General features: G+C 35.4%; 1 protein-coding gene across 4 annotated transcripts in view; it reads right to left on the bottom strand.

Annotated features, from left to right (window-relative positions):
• Acn (apoptotic chromatin condensation inducer acinus) overlaps window positions 1-19431 on the bottom strand; it is a 229813-nt gene that overhangs the window by 78041 nt on the left and 132341 nt on the right. For all 4 annotated transcript variants that reach the window (XR_016549792.1, XR_016549793.1, XM_090407980.1 and 1 more), the window contains exon 7: window positions 10006-10162. Coding sequence is in view for 2 of the 4 variants with exons in the window: in XM_090407980.1 (XP_090264106.1) it covers window positions 10006-10162 (157 nt within the window). In the remaining 2 variants the exon portion in view is untranslated. The remainder of the gene's footprint in view (window positions 1-10005; window positions 10163-19431) is intronic.

Raw genomic sequence — 19431 nt, 5'->3', positions numbered from 1 at the left:
TTCCTTTCCATAAATCTGCTACACCAACTCACTGTAGCTTTGAAGTTTTCGCTGTCCTTTTTATTTGCTTTGCCCCACTTCAAAGCAAATAAACGAATATTATTTCTCATTATAATGAGTCCATTTTGCGATCGAATCCAATCCACAACATTATTTTCCAGAATAGGCCATTTACAAATTCCTTTCCGTAATGCGCACTTATTTTTTGGCATTTTCATTTTTTCTCCAATCGTGAATTAGTTTTTCGTTTACTCCGAACTGACGTGCAGCAACACAGTTAGTATTTTCTTTTGCAAATTTAATCATCACTTTGCACTTAAAACTCGCGTCATATTTCATTCTTTTAAAAGGAGCCATTGCACTTTAGTTCACTATTGGTCAACTGGTCAATACGAAAAAGAAATTTTTCGAGTTGACTTATAAGACGACTATACTATAAAAACTCAAAAAATTCCAATATCGACTTATACACCAGGTCAACTTGTACGCTGGAATATATGGTAAATACCCTTGAAAAAATAGTCTGTAAAATGGCCCAAAACTGCATCTCATCTCATTGTCATCTGCAAATTTTTTTCCTCGGTCTTTCTTCAGTTTCAAGAAGAGATCGTAGTAGTCACTGGTGCTAGATCTAGGATCTAGGTTGGTGTTCAATCTCCTGGAAGCAACAGTCCTTCACAACAACAGCTGTACAAACTGGAGCATTCTCGTGAAGCATAATATTCTGCATTCACGGTGGTATTCCTTTCCTTGAAGTCAATCAAGAGAATCCCAGCAATCCCAAAAGATTGCTGCTATGATCTTCTTCGTGGAGTAAGTGACCTTGGCAGTGCTTCACCTGGTTTGCACTACTCCATGGATTCCCTTTTGGAAAGAGGATCATAATAAAGGACCATGGTTTCATCCCCAGTGACAATGGATTCCAGCACTTCTCTTTCTGATTCCCTTGGGAAAGTTCTAAAGACTTGCGGGAAGAGATCACACGATGCTCCTTCTGAATAAAAGAGAGAAGTCAGAGCACCCACCTTGCACTGACCATCATATAAATCATTTTGTGAATTATCTTGCTGAGATTTCTTTCAGCTTCAGCCATCTGTTATTGAGCAGTTCCTCCTCAACAAGAGAGACATTTTCCTCAGACTTCACTTCCATAGGCTGATCAGCCCATTCCTTCATGAGGGAGAAGCTTCCCCATAAACACCATCCAATCGCTGTTTTTTTAGCATTTGGAGAAAGCCCTTCTTTGACATTACAGTCACTTAGGGTGCCATACGAGTGCCTCCAACTGCATGACACAGGTAGAGAGTTGAAACTGTACACTAACTTCCCCATAGATGGTGCTGTCTGTCACACACAGCATTTTAAAATTGGCATGAATTTTGTATGTCAGGCCGGAAACCTTTGGAACCTACCTCATATATGGGACTGAGAAGATGACCGAAAGAAATGCAGAGAAAATAAATGCATACAGGAGGATCTGAGTTACTAGGAGCTAGCATTTCTTTTTATTTATATCAATCTCATGCATGAAAATTTTCAGAACCTACAGAGCACTTTAGTGGTAGTGGGAGGGGGGGGGGGAATCAAGCATGCAGACAGAGGTAAGAAAAGTTTTTTTGAATAGCTGAAGGTTCATACATACACCAGTGTCTAAAATCAATTTCTGAAGATGATCTGGGAGCTGCATTGCAGTTCAAGGTGGATATATTCCATACTGAGGACGAATACCATTTCTGAAGACAACAACCACAAATTCAAACGAATCAGCAAAGGCAAAAAGGCCTTTTGCCTTTTATCCTGTTGAGTGAATCGGGTTTGAAGGAAACTCTTTTCATGAAGGAATAAAGTTGCAAACTTGGATGCCTTGTAATGTCTCAAAGACATCATCTAGATCGGGGTCGGCAACCTTTTCAGACTCGTAGGCCACATTCAACTTTTATTTTTAATAATCGGGCTGCAAACGTTTAATTAAGAGATAATAGTGAGTGAAAAAATACTTAAGTTATCAATTTTTATTATATCAATTTTAAAAAACACAGAAATATTTCAAGTACCAGATATGAAACAAGCATGAAAATGAAACTCAATGAAAAATTATCACATAAAAACAAAGTAATATAGTTTATGCATCACAATATGTGTCTCCCTGCTTAATGTGACTTTTTGTGATTCTTTTCCCTTAGCCAAATTATCTAGATCCACTTTACAACCTGAGGTGCAAATTCGAATCGAAGCATGCAAAGTTCATCAGTCAGGCCGGGAAGAAAATTTATTTTTTCTAAAACTCAGGGCAGAAAATGCTTATTCACAAATGTATGTGCTTCCAAATGCGACTATCATCTTATTTGCGAAACTGATTAATACTTCAAATTTTTTTGGGAAGCATCGATAAAATGTTTGGATATTTTCTAACGAAAATGCGTTCTTTAATGTTTCATTGTGCTGTAATTCCAAAACTTCCATCTGTAGTTGGTTTGGTACGTCATCAATGTCGACATTAGAAGTGTTCAAAAATAATCGCATTTCGATGCTATTTTTTATGAAAATCAACAAATCTTGTTGAAACTTCCATTTGCAAATCTTCAATCTTACCAACAAAAGTTTCCTTTTATTTGTATTTCCAAGTTGCACAGGTGATATCACAAAGTATAGGTATAAAATTATTTTTAATTTATTATTCATATTATAAAATGTATTATTTAAATAATTCAATATACGAGCCACATGCCATGTATGGTCAACGTTTTATGGGCTGCCAAAAATGCACGCTTGGGCCACATATGGCCCACCCCTGATCTAGATGATTTCATGTGGGGAAGAATTATTGGAAAGCTTGAAGGCCACAGAATTACTGATATTATGAGAGCGTCTGGAATCTCACATAGCACTGTATCTGGCAGTGTTTCAAACCAATGGAATGTGTTCCAGATATTTGTTAAGAGGTTGCCATTGCTCTACCACAGAGCATGAAGACAGATTTTCAGTTATAACAGCAAAACATAATTGACACACCATGGCAGGTCACCTTGCAAGTTGGATTCATTCAAGCACAAGCATGTGGATATCACGACAAACTGTGGCAATATGTCTGTGACAAGTAAGCCTATACACCCGAAGGCTTATAGTCTGCATCTCTTTATCCACAGCTCATCATAGAACATGTTTTCAGTGATGTTGTATCATTAAAAATTGGACAATACAGCAATGGACTAATGTACTCTTTACAGATGAGAGTCGTTTTAGTCTTTCCTCTGATTCTAGATGACACTTGATCTAGTATGAAAGTGGTGCTGCTTACCATCGCGAGAATGTTCTTTAAAGGGATAGATATGGCAGTGCTGGGGTCATGGTGTGGAGAGGCATTATGCTTAATGGATGCACAGAGCTACAAGTGCTGGAAAAAGGGACTATAACTGGTGAATGGTATTGCAACAAAGTTCTTCATCATGCTTGACTGTTCGGTGGTGATGTAGACAAAGAATTTATTTTTATGGATGGATGACAATACTACACCACATTGTACATGAGAAGTGGAGATACTTCTGGAGAACAAAGACATTAACTGAATCAAGTGGCCAGCATGTTCCCCAGATCTCAACCCCATGGAACACGTTTGGGATACAACACAGAAATGCACTGCTGATTGAAATTTCCCTCCAGAAAACAAACAAGAAATTGGACCACTCCTCCTTCAGAGCAAGAAGGAGTGGGCAAATTTGCCACAAGAACTGATGAATCACTTACCGCTAAGCACGGTTTGATGTTATGGGAGCTGCATTGCAGTTCAAGGTGTATATATTCCATACTGAAATGTCTCTCCACATAGTTTTTTTGTAAGCACTATACATTAATTCCTTAACTACATACTTAGGAAATAACTTTTGCCAAAACCATATTGCAATTTAACTTGTACAAAATTTATAATACATTTTTTGTGCAATATAATACATAACTGAATATCATATTGAAGAGAAAAGTGTATTCAACAGTTTTAAAACAAATCAAGGTTAAGCAGCTTTCAGAGGTAAACTGTAAGCTCAAATACACAAACATTATTCAAGAAAACAATGATGGTTTGAAAACAGAACTAAACCTTGGAGATTCAGTGTCGGCTTGTCCTCTTAAAGAATATAAAGAAAATGTGAAGCGCTCTATAAAACTAGCTAAACAAAAAATCATGGGATGATGATGGTAAGAACATTGAAAATAAATGTCAGGTAGATGGCAAAATATTCTGGAGGCTACTGAAAAAGCTTAGAAATGGAGAAAAGAGTACTGTAAAATGAATCACAGATGATAAAGGGCAGATGAAATTACAGATAAAGGTTTCTAGATGTCTGGAGTTGGTATGAAAAATTTCTAAGCTTTTTCAGTAGCCTCCAGAATATTTTGCCATCTACCTGACATTTATTTTCAATGTTCTTACCATCATCTTCCCATGATTTTTTCTTTAGCTAGTTTTATAGAGTGCTTCACATTTTCTTTATATTCTTTAAGAGGACAAGCCGACACTGAATCTCCAAGGTTTAGTTCTGGAGAAATGGAGAAAAGAGTACTGTAAAATGAATCACAGATGATAAAGGGCAGATGAAATTACAGATAAAGGTTTCTAGATGTCTGGAGTTGGTATGAAAATCAGCATTAACAAGAACAAAGACAATGAAAATAGGCAGAAACATTGAAAATATCAACTGCATTGTGAATGGAAAACCTATAGAACAAGTAAAACGATTCAGCTACTTAGGCACAGCTGGTATGGTAGGAAGTCAATTGAATAAATTTATATGGAATAAAAGAGAAATTAGTCATAACACTAAATTAGCTATATGTAAGACAATGTTCTAACCAATTTTAACTTATGGATCTGAGAGCTGGGTTAAAAATGAAATACTTCATCAAAGACTGGAGAACACAGACATGAGAGTTCTAAGAAAGATTAGGGAAATGAAAACAGATGGCATCAATGGCAATATCATATTAAAAATGAAGATATTAGGAAAGAACCTGACATTATTATCCAGAAATGCATTTGTAGGGCTAATCTTAGGTGGTAAGATCCCTTAAACAGAATAGGAAAAGAAATAGCCTGCGTGGTTAGCCTAGAGGCTATGCACCTTGCAACCATGTGCCTGGGAACGGAGTGTCCTGGGTTCGATTCCCGTTGTCAGTGTGAGGAGCTTAAGGATCTTTCTAAGACATAGCCATGTTAACTGGTCTTGGGTGTGGACAGTAGGGTTTTTCCTCCTGCAAGCAGGCAAACCGGCCCCGTGAACACACAAGATACAGCCATAGGATATACTGGGAGGCATAGGGCTAGTCACCTTATCCTTGGAAGAGCTCAAGTCAGCTTTGTAAGAGGCCAGTAGGCCTAATACGTAGTAGGGAGAAGAAGAGGAAAATAAATAATAACAAAACAAGTTTTCTTTGTCAAGTTAAAAAAAAGACCCAGAGATATAGTAAGAAGTACATTAGAAGACAGAAATATAATGCTGGAGTCTTAACCAATTAATTTGGAGGAAAATTATTTATAAGAAGTTAGTCATAATATGACTTTCATATAGTACATTGTGATAATACTACATGATGATGAACTGACTTTATGGAATAGGAAAAGAAATTTTCATTATCTTGTAATATAATATAATCATCTGCATACAGCATTGTGTTGAGAACAGTTCTTCTGAACTGTCTTCATTTCAGAACAGTTCTTCTGAAATGAATATCTTTCAGCATTCATTTTTCGATAATTATCAATTCATAACTTAACATTTGAAAGACAGATTTTTCTGAGAACAATAAAATATAAGCATGAACGCTGAATTAAATAATTTTTATTTGGTCTGACTACCAACAGTCTGCTTTGACATACTGGCACTGATATGGAACTTCTAGCTATAATTTAATTTCAAGCCATATGAATTACTTGCTGTTTTGAATTTCAGTGTTACATAATTTATACTAACAGTTAATGTTAACATTGGTGATGATGCTTCTTGATACTGGGTTAACTTTTTTCACTACTTAGCTTGAGTATGCATGAATGCATGTTTGTATGTAAAAAATCTCTGCCAAAACTTTTAAACATGCTTGAATTTCTTGAGCATGTGGAAACATCAATCATGAATGAAATTCAGTTAAACTTCCATCTTTAACTGCGGTATGGAAGAAAATATTTGCACTTTGAATATAACAGAAGAAATCACCCAGTTAACGTATCACAGTCAATAAAGAAAACAGTAAGAAGGGAACATTTACTTAAGTCATAAAAACTGCATGAAAGAGAGAAAACTAGATGACACTTAACACTTGTTCTTCCTTCTCCTAAGAAAAATCCCACAAGGTTTTCAAATATCTCACTTGAAGAAAGAGTGAAAATTCTCCTCCCCCTTCCATAACAGTTGACAATTCTTAGACAGTGTACAAAGTAAATATAGGTAAAACATATCAGCAGATTTCAAATGACTCTCAGAAGAGGAATTTTTCAAGTTTTCCATATGCCAACAGTAACAACTAAAATGGGATGTGTATCACCTGGTGAAAACCTATGAATGAAAGGAAGACACTTTCTAACACTCGTCCTTCCTCATAAGAAAAATCCCACAAGGTATTGTGGTGTGAGTGTGTGTGTTCCAAACATCTCATTTGAAGAGGGGAAAAGTAGAGAGAGGAAAAAAAGAGTAGATACGCATGACAAATTTTGGGTATCCTATGTACTATCCTGTTTCGAAAAATATCATATAATTGCTAAATTTCACAAGAATGATGGGTGCAAATACAGAATGTTCAGTGTTCTATAAAAAATACTGAGATTTTCAATAAACAATTTGTGTCACAAATTTGGTTGAACTTTAAATGAAAAAAGCCAGCAAAGAGAGTTTTGGCTACCTTTATATTCTCAATAGTAAAAGGGATAAAAATGATTATTCGTTACTCCCATGATTTATACGGGAAGAGTTAATCTTGCCCACAAGCTTCTCACAATAAATCATACTGTGAAAAATAAATACCAATTATCAAAAATAAAACAAGGAACAATAATCAGGTTATGAATACATGTGGAAGGATTCTTATTTCCATTTGCTTGTGCATGACTAGCAACTCTAACTGCTGTAATTGCATGCTGATATCCAGCTACAAAAAATGCCCAGGTCACTATTTATGTTTTATATATACAATACATACATACACATCATCATCGGTCATTGTCAATCCACTGCTGGATCAAAGACTTTCTAAGATTACTCCAAAACCATCTGTCCATGGCTCTCCTTTCCCATGTTACTTCTTCTGCAAATCTGATAATCATCAATCCACTGTGATTTATGTCAACATCGTGGTCGTTTTTCCTCTCGTGGAATCCAATCTAGTACTTCTTTTGTCCATCATTGACCTTGTCCTTGAGCTATATGCCTAGCCCATTGCCACTTCAGATGTTTCAATCTTCCTATCAGAAACTTTGGTTTGATTTCTTGTCCACATATCCCTTTGGTAATCCAGTCTTGTGATACCAAGCATACTTCTTTCCATACTAAATTGTGTTCTTAATTTTTGAATTTCCTTTGCATTTAGTGTCCGTGTTTCACAGTCATATGTCAATACAGGAAGAATACAATGGATTTTCATCGCTATATGTCATAATCATAATCACACACACACACACACTGCTTGGAAAGAAGTCAGTGGACACCCCTATAGGCAAGGTGCATCGTGCCAAGTAACGAGTCACATGTTTATAGCCAGTATAAACTGGAGGAATATGAAGCCCTCAAGTGATTGTAATTTTCTCCAGCACAATGGCTGCCATGTTGCAGACCTATCCATTCAGCAAATTGTTGACAAATTGGGTCATCCCATGTCAAATCAGTGATATCATACTGAGATGGAAGTGCAGGAAGTCAATTGCAAGTGTTACCCACAGTGGATGACCTGCTACACTCATCAAATGTGACCGTAGGGTGCTATGAAGGATAATATGTAAAAACTGCTATTTGTTGGCCACGTTTGTGCAGATACATTTGTGTGCAGATATATACGTTTGTGCAGATACATGTTCCAGTCAATGCCAATACATGGCATTGACTGGAACATGTATCTGCACAAACGCATTGAGAACTGAAAGTCTCAACATGGGTTTACATGGTAGGACAGCAATGTGCAAGCCCCACATTACTCAAACTAACAAGCAGCATTGTCATCAGTGGCACAAAGAGCAGCATGTACAGTGGGATGTGGAAGCTTGGGAAGCTATGTTATGGAGAAACAAATCACCTTACACCCCCCTTCCTAGAAGATGGAAAGGTATGGCAGATACCTGGTGAACATCTCTTACCAGAATATGTAACCACAACTATCAAATTGTGAGGTGGAGGTGTAATGGTTTGGTCCTGTTTTACCTGGTTTGATCTCGGACCTTTGTTTGTGGTGCCACGAACGTTGAATTTCAAGTTCCCGTAGGATTGTCTGAACATTCTAGACAATGCAATGCTGCTTCTTACTTTGTGGCGTTTCTACAGAATCGACCATTGCTTTTTCAGCAAAACAATACACCGTGTCATAAAGCTGCTGCAACTGCGTAGTTTGTAGACATTAATGTCATCATATTGACTGGTCTTCATAGAGCTTTGATCTCAACCCTATTGAACATCTGTGGTATGAACTGGAGCATTGGGTGAGGTCAAGGGATATCTGCCCCCCCAACAGTCCAGGAACTCATTACACAGCCACAGGAAGAATGGTCCAGAATTCCCGCTGATCACTATCATACGTTTCTGGAAAGTATACCCCGTAGGATTGTTGTAGTCATAACAGTGAAAGGAGGTCCTACACATTTTATTCATATGAGAGCCACGGTTTGTTCCTCACACTATGGAGTCTACTAACTTCATTTCAAGCAGTGTGTGTGTGTGCGTGTGCATGTGTATAGATTCTTTGTGTGTGCGTGCATGGTTGGCCGAGTGGTTAGCGTTTCTGCTCTCCAGCCAAGCGGCTGCAGGCTCGAATCCCACGTAGGCATGGATATTTGTGATTGTCTTCTCCCAATATGGACTGCATCATTGGGTGGGTCAAGGGACATCTGCCCCACAACAGCCCAGGAACTCATTACATGGCCACAGGAAGAATGGTCCAAAATTCCTGATATATATATATATATATATATATATTTCAGGGGCGAATATTCCAGGTGTGCTAGGTGTGTGGTGCTTATCCACGAAATATCAGTATCATCCATATTAAATTTTTGCATTTATTTCCGTTAAAGACTCCTCCAAGTGTTTGCAGACTTCGCTTGATTAGTAAAATTAAACACAATATACTGTACTAATTGCTTCGTTGTCTTCTTCAGGAGGGTAATAAAGCATTAGTGCTTCATGAAGAAGGCACTTTTCGCCACGTAAATATTGCGCCACATTTGCGTTAATAGCCAGGGTGTGCTTCTGAAATGCATACACCTTTGAGCCATTCAAAAGATGTAAAGAGGTCACAGTGGTCAAATTCTTAGCTTTCTAATATTTTTGAACCGCTGAGAAGGCGGAGCCGGGTGAGCTAAAATTTTGAGCTCACTCAGCACCTAGCATCTGTGATTGGTTATTGTGTCAACCAATCCAAATGAATGTTGTCACTTGTCATCATGAGTCGAGCACTTTTCATGTCCGATGTATATTACAAACAGTTGTTACGCATGTTTTCTGGAACTGAAAATGGATGTTAGGAGAAAAATACTAATTGTTTTTTCTTTTGCTTGTGCAGTATAGCATCTGTTCAGGATGCAAAGTTTTTTAATGGTATACAGAGACATTTTTATTCTAATCTTCGGAAACAATAGACAGTAAAAAATATCTATTCCTGAATAAAAATTAATATTATGTGTATTATAGGGGGGGGAGGGCTCCAGTTTCCCCCTAGTATATATATATACACACACTTCAAGGAAGTTGACAGTAAATTACTATTTTATAATTAGCAATAAATAAAATTACTTTGAAATAATTATGAGGTAAATGTTACCTTGTATAGCATCTAAATTATCTGATTTTTCTTCTCCAATTGGCAATGTGAATTTCATTTCCCTTTTTACTGGAGGAGATTCATCTGGAGTACTGGCACTAAAGTCATCGGCTTCATTTAAAGATGTAACTGCTGGTTTATAATCCGGGATGAGAATCTACATAATAAAAGAATTCTTTTCTGAAAAGGAAACACTTAAACCTTGAAAATGATTACCGAACACCATTTTCAAAATGGAACTGCATGCAGCTGTTTTATTTTATTTCGATGTGTACCACTATATATCATTTTAGTATCTAGCAGAAACTTAATGTTAATTTGTCAATACTATTTACAGTAAGTCCCAAATACACAATCATAGAATTTGTGACACTAGTAGTCTGTCACTCAAATCAGATAGGATAAAGATAACTGGGCAATTGAGCTGCTGATATTTTGCAACATTTCTAACAGAATCCTTGGGAGACGAAAAACATTTTCTACAAAAACAAGACACTAACAGCTGGTACTGTGGGCGGCTAAGGTTTATTATTCCTTATTTTATCATGATAGTCAAATTCATTACACATTTCCTAAAGAAGCATCAAGGACACTAAACACTAAGAATTATCAACACGTTAGCACAAGTATATTTAATATATTGCTAGATATTTTTCAGTTTTATGAGGATCGGCGGAGGGAATGTGGACTGCAGAGTTTGGTGGATAGAAGGAGGAGAGGTGATATGATCGAGACTTTTGAGAGGCGGTTACAGGGCTGACACTGGGGAGTTCTTTCACTTGGTGGAACAGCGGGAAGGAGCGATGATAACAAGGGACCATCCCTGGAAGTTATGAAAGGAAGCTCTGAGCAAGAGCTCGAGGAGTGGTTCCTTTGCATGGAGGGTGGTTGAACCGTGGAATGCATTGCCTGATAGAGTGGTGAGAGCAAGAACTGTCAATGAGTTCAAGGAGTGGTATGATAGACTTTGTGTTTACTAGGAAGGACCTCCATGATGACTCTCTTGACTCTATGGAGGCCTGAATAATAATAATAATAAAAACTATAGTCATCAATGGCTTGGCTTGACAGGAAAGTTTTTTTACAAGGTAGAATACAAACAATTGATCATTCCAAATTAGAATGAGTCGTGTGATGTTGATATCATTTCACCGAAGAAAGGTAAACATAAGAGTGCAGAAATAATTACATGTATAAATTTCCAATGTCATACAAAAAAACTTAATTTATAAAATCATATTAAAGATATCATTAGACAGATGTAGTATCTAGAAGGTCTTAAAAAATATATATATATTTATCTTGAATATGATTTTATAAATTAAGATTTTTGTATGACATTGTAAATTTATACATGTAATTCATTTCTACACTCTTATGTTTACCTTTCTTCAGTGAAATGATGTCGTGATTAATGATGCAACATTACGAGGCTCATTCTAATTTTGAATGATCAATTGTTTGTATTCTACCTTGTAAAAAAACTGTTTCCTGTCAAGCCACTGATGATAGTTTGTTATTTTCAAATTGAAATATCTGGCAATATATTAAATATACTTTTCTTGTGCTAATGGTGTTGATAATTCTTAATTTCATGTCACAAGTTTCAAAAGTAGGACACTAGACACTACCAAAGTTTACATCATTATTAAACAGCTTAACAATTTTCTTCCAAATTAGTCTGTTCTGTCAGGACTCCAATATTGTCAGGTTATATAATTAGGTGTTCTAAAGCACTTTGACTTTATCAATTCACCTAGATCTTGGTCTTTCTGTAGGTCTTCTTTCTACCATTCTGGCATCAAACATCCATTTCGCTAACTTTTCCCATTCTGTTTAAGTGACTATACTACATAAGATTAGCTCTGATCACACAATGATTTTTAACTAAAAACTTTGTGTTCACAAACACGAAGTTCATGTTTACTGCTTACGGTATGTTTTTTTGTTCTTCCTAACCAGAAAAAGCCACTAGTAAAATGTGGTGAAACAAGTTGGTTTAACTATCTATATTGTCATGACCTATTAAACCCAGTGTCAGTTATCATTTATCACATTCGTTTTTTTGGTTCAAAAATTTACCTACTCTTCAGATTTTTTTTTTAAATGGGACATGGAAGAGACATTTGATGCATAAAATCAATATAGCGATAACTGGTAATTACTGGAATAATTGAGGTTAAATGAGTTAGATCTAATATGACTTAAAGCACCATACAAAAATCATTCCCTGATTTCATGAAAGGCATCAGGCAATCAGATGACATTAATGGAATGATGTTTTCTGAAAATGTTGTTTTAGCAATTATCTCCTACACAGAACACTGAGGTAACCACTGGATGGAATGACTATCATAGAGCACATGGGCAGTTAGATATGATTTATTTTGTCATTTATGAGTTACATTGCTATTATCTTTTTTTTCCCAATTTGATACCTCTGGTTAATTTGGTCTATATAAAACTTGGTGAAAGTGCAATGAATTTTGTACATACACAGCTACTTTTGAAAAGGATTAAAATCTAAAAATGCTTTCTCTCTTTGGAATATTTCATAAGCATCATGGATGTTTAGATAATGTAATAAAGATGTGAGTGAATATAAGTGAAAAAAAAAGAGATTTAACAAATCCATTGGCTATATAAAACTAATGAAAACTGACAACCAAAGCTGCAAAAGCACAAAACCATTTCTAAAGGAAACTACAGCTAACTCTTCCTGCAGTCTCTGAGTTGAGTGAACGTTTACTATGTAACTTGCAAAAGAAGCTGTCAACATCTATATACAGTTTAGTTTTGATCTTATCAAATGAAATAACTGATTTTTTTCATTCTGTTCTTTAGAAAAGCATTTCGCACACAGTTTTTTCCAAAACTACAACTTGCTGCTGTTGTAAGCAGGAATGTGTCATGGATTATCAAATTTCCTCAACATATTAACACTGTAAATGCTACTTATCAATATTTTATAAATGAACACTGAAACAGCATCTCTTATAATCATACTTTGTCAAGAAAAAAAAATCAAAGCTATAATATAGTTATTTATTCTCTCCAAATATTTTTCTCAAACGTACATCAAAAAAATACCTTTATTAATTTACATTCATATTTTGTAAGTTTGGTGAACAAAAATTTCCTCTTCACTGTAACCAACTGATCTAATTTTAGGAGCATAAGAAGTATGAATCCTTAACAACAGCACACTTTTACAATACAGAAACTACTGATGTGAAAGCCACTTAGATTTGTATCAAAGTAAAATAAAAATATATGCAGATCATCATAAGAGATTCAGCACTAATCATAATACACTTATCTTTTACTATAAGAAGGAATAGATTGAGTTTATTTGGCCATATTAATACAAATAAATGAAACCGTCTAGTTTTGCTGCACATAGTTGTGGCTTTTTCTGAGTTAAGATTAGAATGAACAAAAAATTACAATAAAAAGGCTAACATGAATCATAACATTACTAAAAAAAGAAAGCACGTGTAATCTCACTGGAAAGTTAGTCTGATGTGCAAAAAGATCTCATGAGCAGATGACCACAGTATATCAGAAAATATCAAACAATGGAGTTTTATGAAAATTACAATGAAATATTTACAAGAAATCATGAATATTAGTTGCAAAACTTGTAGGATGCAAGTATTATAATAAGTATAACTTAATTTTTAACTAACTCTGCACTGGCTTATTGGAAATGCCACATTCTTATGCCAATCTATGCAGCAAATTTATTTATATTTTTACATAGTGTGACCTATAATTCCGTGTTAAACCAAAAATGGAAGTACGTCCTTTTTGCCACAGTGTCTTCAATTATCATTCAAGAATAGTTCAACAAACTATTCTTATTGTTCCTATAGTGTTTGATGAATGTGTAGATTTTCGACCAGTAAAATTATAAGAAAGGAATATACTGGATGTATTTGGCCGTATTAATGCAACTAAATGAAACCAACTAGTTTGATTTGGGTCAGCTATTGTTCAGTGATGTGTACACAACAGTTGACTGAAGTCTGACATACAAAAAATCAAATAAGCAATTTCCAAATATCATGCAGGATCATTCCTTGGTTTTTGTTGAGCGTGCCTTAGGAGCAGATGACCACAGAAGATTATTTTATGTTGTGGGCAGTGAAGTTATCTTCTAGGAACTCTTATCCCTCTCAAAGTCATGATGTGTGTGTGTGGGGGGGAATGAATGCTAGGCCTGAGATGAATGGCCTTTCTTACATAGGGCAGACATCTGGAAGTTTGCAAATCAGACAAAAAGAGCATAATGGAGATGATAATAACAGAGAAGAGAGCTCAGGCCTAGCATTTTGTTTCTTCCACACACACACCATGACAGTGAGTGGAATAAGAGTTCCATGCCTTACATAGAGGATAACTTTGCTGCCCACAACATAAAAGAATCTGGTGTGGTCATCTGCTCCTAAAGTGCACTCACAACAGAAACCAAGGAATAATCCTATGTAATATTTGGAAATCGATCATTTGACCTTTTTTTGTGTCAGACTTTTCAGCCAACTATCGTGCACACATCGCTGAACAATAGCTGATCCATGTCAGCTTCATGCTCCACGTTTTTTTGTTTTTAACTTATTGTAGCAGTTCTTATGTGTTTTTATTTTTAGTAATATTATAGTTTATGTTAGACTTTTATTGTAGTTTTTGTTCATCCTAATCCTAACCCAGAAGAAGCCACAAGTATATGCAGCAAAACTAATTGGTCTAATTTATTTGTATTAATATGACCAAATAAATCCAATATATTCCTCCTTATAATTTAATTTTGCTGACTGAAAATCTACATGTTCATCATATACTATAGGGAAAATAAGAATAATTTGTTGAACTATCTATTCTTGAATGATACCTGAAAACACTGCTGCAAAAAGAAGTCAGCTCCATTTTTGGTTAAAAACTGAGTTATAGGTCGCACTCTATGTAAAAATTCTGAGCAATAAATACAAAATGTTATATTCAGGCAATGACAATCAAGGAAAAGAAGGAGTAGCCATAGTATTCAATACAAAATACGAGGCTAATCTTCTTGAATGGCAGTCAGTCTCAAGTAGAGTAATGTGGGCAAATATGAGAATGGGGAACTGGACAATGAGACTTATTTGTGCCTATGGTCCCACAGAAGGTTCTACTAAGGTAGAAGTGGAGGAATTTTTTGAGGCTTTAGAAAAAGCAACTGACACAATGAAAAAGGAAAAGTTGGTCCTTGTTGGGGATCTAAATAGCAGAGTAGGAAATGATTGTGAGACATACAAAAATATTTTGGGAAAATTTGGTGAAAAGAGCAAAGCTAATAATAATGGCAAATATCTGTTGGATTTCTGCTCAGGACATGGACTGGTTATTACTAACACCATGTTCCAAGTTCCAACATAAAAATGTGCACAAATTCACATGGAGAGAAGAGGCTAGGAATAAGAAAAGTCTCATTGACTATGTTATTGTTGATAGTGATGTTTTCTCCCTGGTGCAGGACACCAGAGTGTACAGAGGATTTGAAATTGGAAGTGATCACTATTTAGTCTTGAGCAGGATAAAATTGAATTTCATATTGAAAAGAATAGCATGTAAGAAAGTTTTAAAGCGAATAAAATTTGAGCAGCTCTCAGATGTGAACTGTAGACTAAAATACAGAAAGATTATTGAAAAGAAAATGAAAGAGTTTGAGAACAGGAATCAAGCCATGGAGATTCAGTGGCAAACTCTGAAGAAAACATTGATTGATTCTGCCAGAGAGGCATGTGGTAGGTTGTGTGCAAGGATAAAAAAAAATCAGAACTCCCTGGTGGACACAGGAAGTTAAAGAGGTAGTGAAGGAAAAGAAGAAAGCATATCAAAAGTTCCTGGCAAATAAGTCAGCTTTTACTCTTACAGAATACAGAGACAAATGTAAGAAAGCTAAACACTGTGTAAAACTAGCTAAACAAAAGTCATGGGAGGATTTTGGCAAGAATATAGAAAATAAATATCAAGAAGGTGGCAAAATATTCTGGAGGTTGTTGAAGAAGCTTAGGAATGCAGGAAAGAGTGCTGTAAAAGGAGTTAGAGATGATAAAGGTGACATGAAAACAGGAGAAAAAGATATCCTTGAAGTATGGAGTAATTACTTTGAAAAACTGCTAAATGAAACAAGCAGTGATGACAGCACAGTGATAAAAAACACTGACCAGGCATGCAGTCAGGAATACATATCGATACTTGAAGTAGAAAAAGCCATCAAAGGCTTGAAATGTGGAAAGGCAGCAGGAGTAGATGATATTCGACCAGAAATGCTGAAGTATGGTGGTATAAAAGTCTTACAGTGGCTGCACTGCATAGTTCAAAAAGCCTGGACAGAGGGACGAATTCCCGATGATTGGAGTAGAGCTCTCATAGTACCCATATATAAAAAGGGAAATAAAACTGAATGTGAGAATTACAGAGGTATTTCCCTACTGAGTGTTCCTGGCAAGATCTATGCAAGTATACTTGAGAAACGGTTGAGAAGAATTGTGGAAGAAAAGCTTGGTGAAGAACAAGCTGGATTCAGGCCAAATAGAGGCTGTCAGGATCAGATCTCCACTTTACAACAAATAGTCGAGAAAGCCTGGGAATATAACAAAGATCTGTATTCAAGTTTTGTCGATTTGGAAAAGGCATATGACAAGGTGCCAAGAGAGAAGCTATTCAATACGCTGCAGTTATATGGTGTTAATGGGGCATTATATCAAGCAATACTCACTCTTTATTTGAGTTGTAAGTCAGCAGTTAGAATTGAAGGAAGTAGAAGATGGTTTAATGTTAAATCTGGTGTGAGACAAGGATGTACATTATCCCCTCTGTTATTCGTTATCTATATGGATCACATTATGAAGGAAAGTGGTATTAAACCTGATATCAAAATTGGAGATGTTAATGTCAGCTCTTTGCTTTATGCGGATGATGTTATACTTCTAAATAAATCCGCTACAAGTCTGCAAGATTCTCTGACTAAATTGAATAACTGTTGTAATAGATATGGTATGAAGGTCAGCAATAAAAAGACAAAGACAATGAAAATAAGCAGAATCATTGAAAATGTCAACTGTGTTGTGAATGGAGAACCTGTGGAACAAGTAAAACATTTCAGCTACTTAGGCACGATTTTTAGTGAAGATGGTAAATTAAATATGGAAATAGACAACAGAATCAACAAAGCTGGTATGGTAGGAAGTCAATTGAATAAATTCATATGGAGTAAGAGAGAAATTAGTCGGAACACTAAATTAGCTGTATACAAGACAGTGTTCAAACCAGTTTTAACTTATGGATCTGAGAGCTGGGTCAGAAGTAAAACACTTCACCAAAGACTAGAGACCGCAGATATGAGAGTCCTGAGAAAGATTTGAGTGTGAACAGATGGCATCAATGGCAATATCATATTAAAAATGAGGATATTAGGAAAGAACTTGACAGTGTCAGCATCCAGGAATGCGTTAGCAGAGCTAATCTCAGGTGGTATGGTCATTTAAATAGAATGGGAGAGGAAAGATTAGCAAAACAAATGTTCTCTGCCAGGTTGGCAGGAAAATGACCCAGAGGAAGACCAAGATATAGGTGGATTGATACAGCACAAAGTGCCTTAGACGATAGAAATATAAGATCCGTTAATGTTGGAGTCTTGACAAGTGACAGACTGATTTGGAGGAAAATTGTAGATAGGAAGTTAGTAATGATGTAATTTTTTCATGTAGTACTGTCATATCCTGTACACCCCTTGAGGGTACATGGCAGGAATTTGATGATGATGATAAATTTGCTGCATAGATTGGCAAAAGAATAAGGTAACTCCAATAAGCCAGTGGAGATTATAATGATGATGATAATACTTGCATCCTACAACTTTTGCAACTAATATTCATGATCTCTTGTAAATATTTCATAAAACTCTAATGTTTGATATTTTCTGATATATTCCCAGGTATTTATAAATAGTTTTGTAACAACAGCTTGTTACTTATTTAAATTATTTAATTTAGCATGTTTTTATGCAACTTGCACAAAAAGAACCAAAGTTTGAAAATGAATCCAGATCTGAGGAAAAAGGATTTTATCCTAATAATAGTGCTCAAATGTGTATTCATATATTATATGTTGGCAAAACATTTTAAGTAATAGTAAAAATATTTTTTTCGAATAGTTTTTATTTAATTTCAAAAAAAGTTAATAAAATTAGAGCTGCCATATATGTTGGTGTATAGGACGACCGGCGTATAAGACAAGGCCTAAATTTTAGGCTATTTTTAGGTTTTAAGATTATGTCAGTTGTGTAAGACCCCCCCCCCCCCCAATTTCTTCTTTCTTGTATTAATGCAATGTTAGGTATTGTTGTTATATCCTTTATTTTTTTATGGATAAATAATGTGTGGAATATGCGACCAGGCGGTATAATGAAGAAATGCAGTTTATTAGTATGGGATATGTTTCGTAGTCATTTAACTGAGAATACTAATATAGAAAAAAATAACACAAAAATTGCTGTTATACCAGGTCGTTTAACTTCTATATTGCAACCACTAGACGTCTGCTTGAATAAACCATTTAAAGATCACATGCGAGAAGAGTGGAATAATTGGATGTTGACTGGTGAAAAATCATTTACAAACAGTGGATCTATGCGTGATGCATCACTTGATATATGTTGTGCAATTTTGTAAAAGTAGACTATAATAAAATCATTTAAAAAGTGTGGTATCTCTAATCTTATGGATGGTATGGAAGATGATCTGTTGTGGGATACCGATGATGATGAAAACGAAATCAATTCACCAGATTCGAACTGGGATCCATATGACGATCATGAATCTGAAGAACTATTTTCAACAGATGAAGAAGAAAATTAACATGAAAATTGAGGATAATAATTATTTGTTTTTAAGAGTTACATCTATTGTAATATTTTGTATAAATTTATGTAACAAAAATTAATCTGATTTGTATATAAACACTGCCTATTTTCTTATATAACAATGTATTGTAACTACCTAAATGTTCATCCAAGAAATCAAGCTTCCTTTTTAATACTCGTCGTATAAGACGAGCCATGATTTCAAGGGGTTTTCTGTAGTATTCGAGAGTCGTCTTATATACCGACATATGCGGCAATCCCTTTTTGCTGCAAAGTCTTTAATTTCAGAACATTGTGTCAACTGAGATTTTGATATGAACTTTTTTGGTAGTTTTTAGGCAGGTGAGAAGTATATAGTGCTCCAATTACAACGGTCAACTGTATAAGTACAAAAGAACTGCAATTACTGACCTAATTTAAATAAGATATGTGGGTGATGGATAACCGAAAATTTCAATTTTCTGTTATACAAAATGAAAGAAGGCACTAAGTTGCACCTAATCCAATCTTGTATTAAAGGC

The sequence above is a fragment of the Typopeltis vanoorti genome, chromosome 18 (genome assembly GCF_054136105.1).
Source record: "Typopeltis vanoorti isolate ZY-2024b chromosome 18, IOZ_Tvanoo_1.0, whole genome shotgun sequence".
In the NCBI taxonomy this organism is placed as follows: domain Eukaryota; kingdom Metazoa; phylum Arthropoda; class Arachnida; order Uropygi; family Thelyphonidae; genus Typopeltis; species Typopeltis vanoorti.
This window is presented reverse-complemented; position numbering and strand designations above follow the sequence as displayed.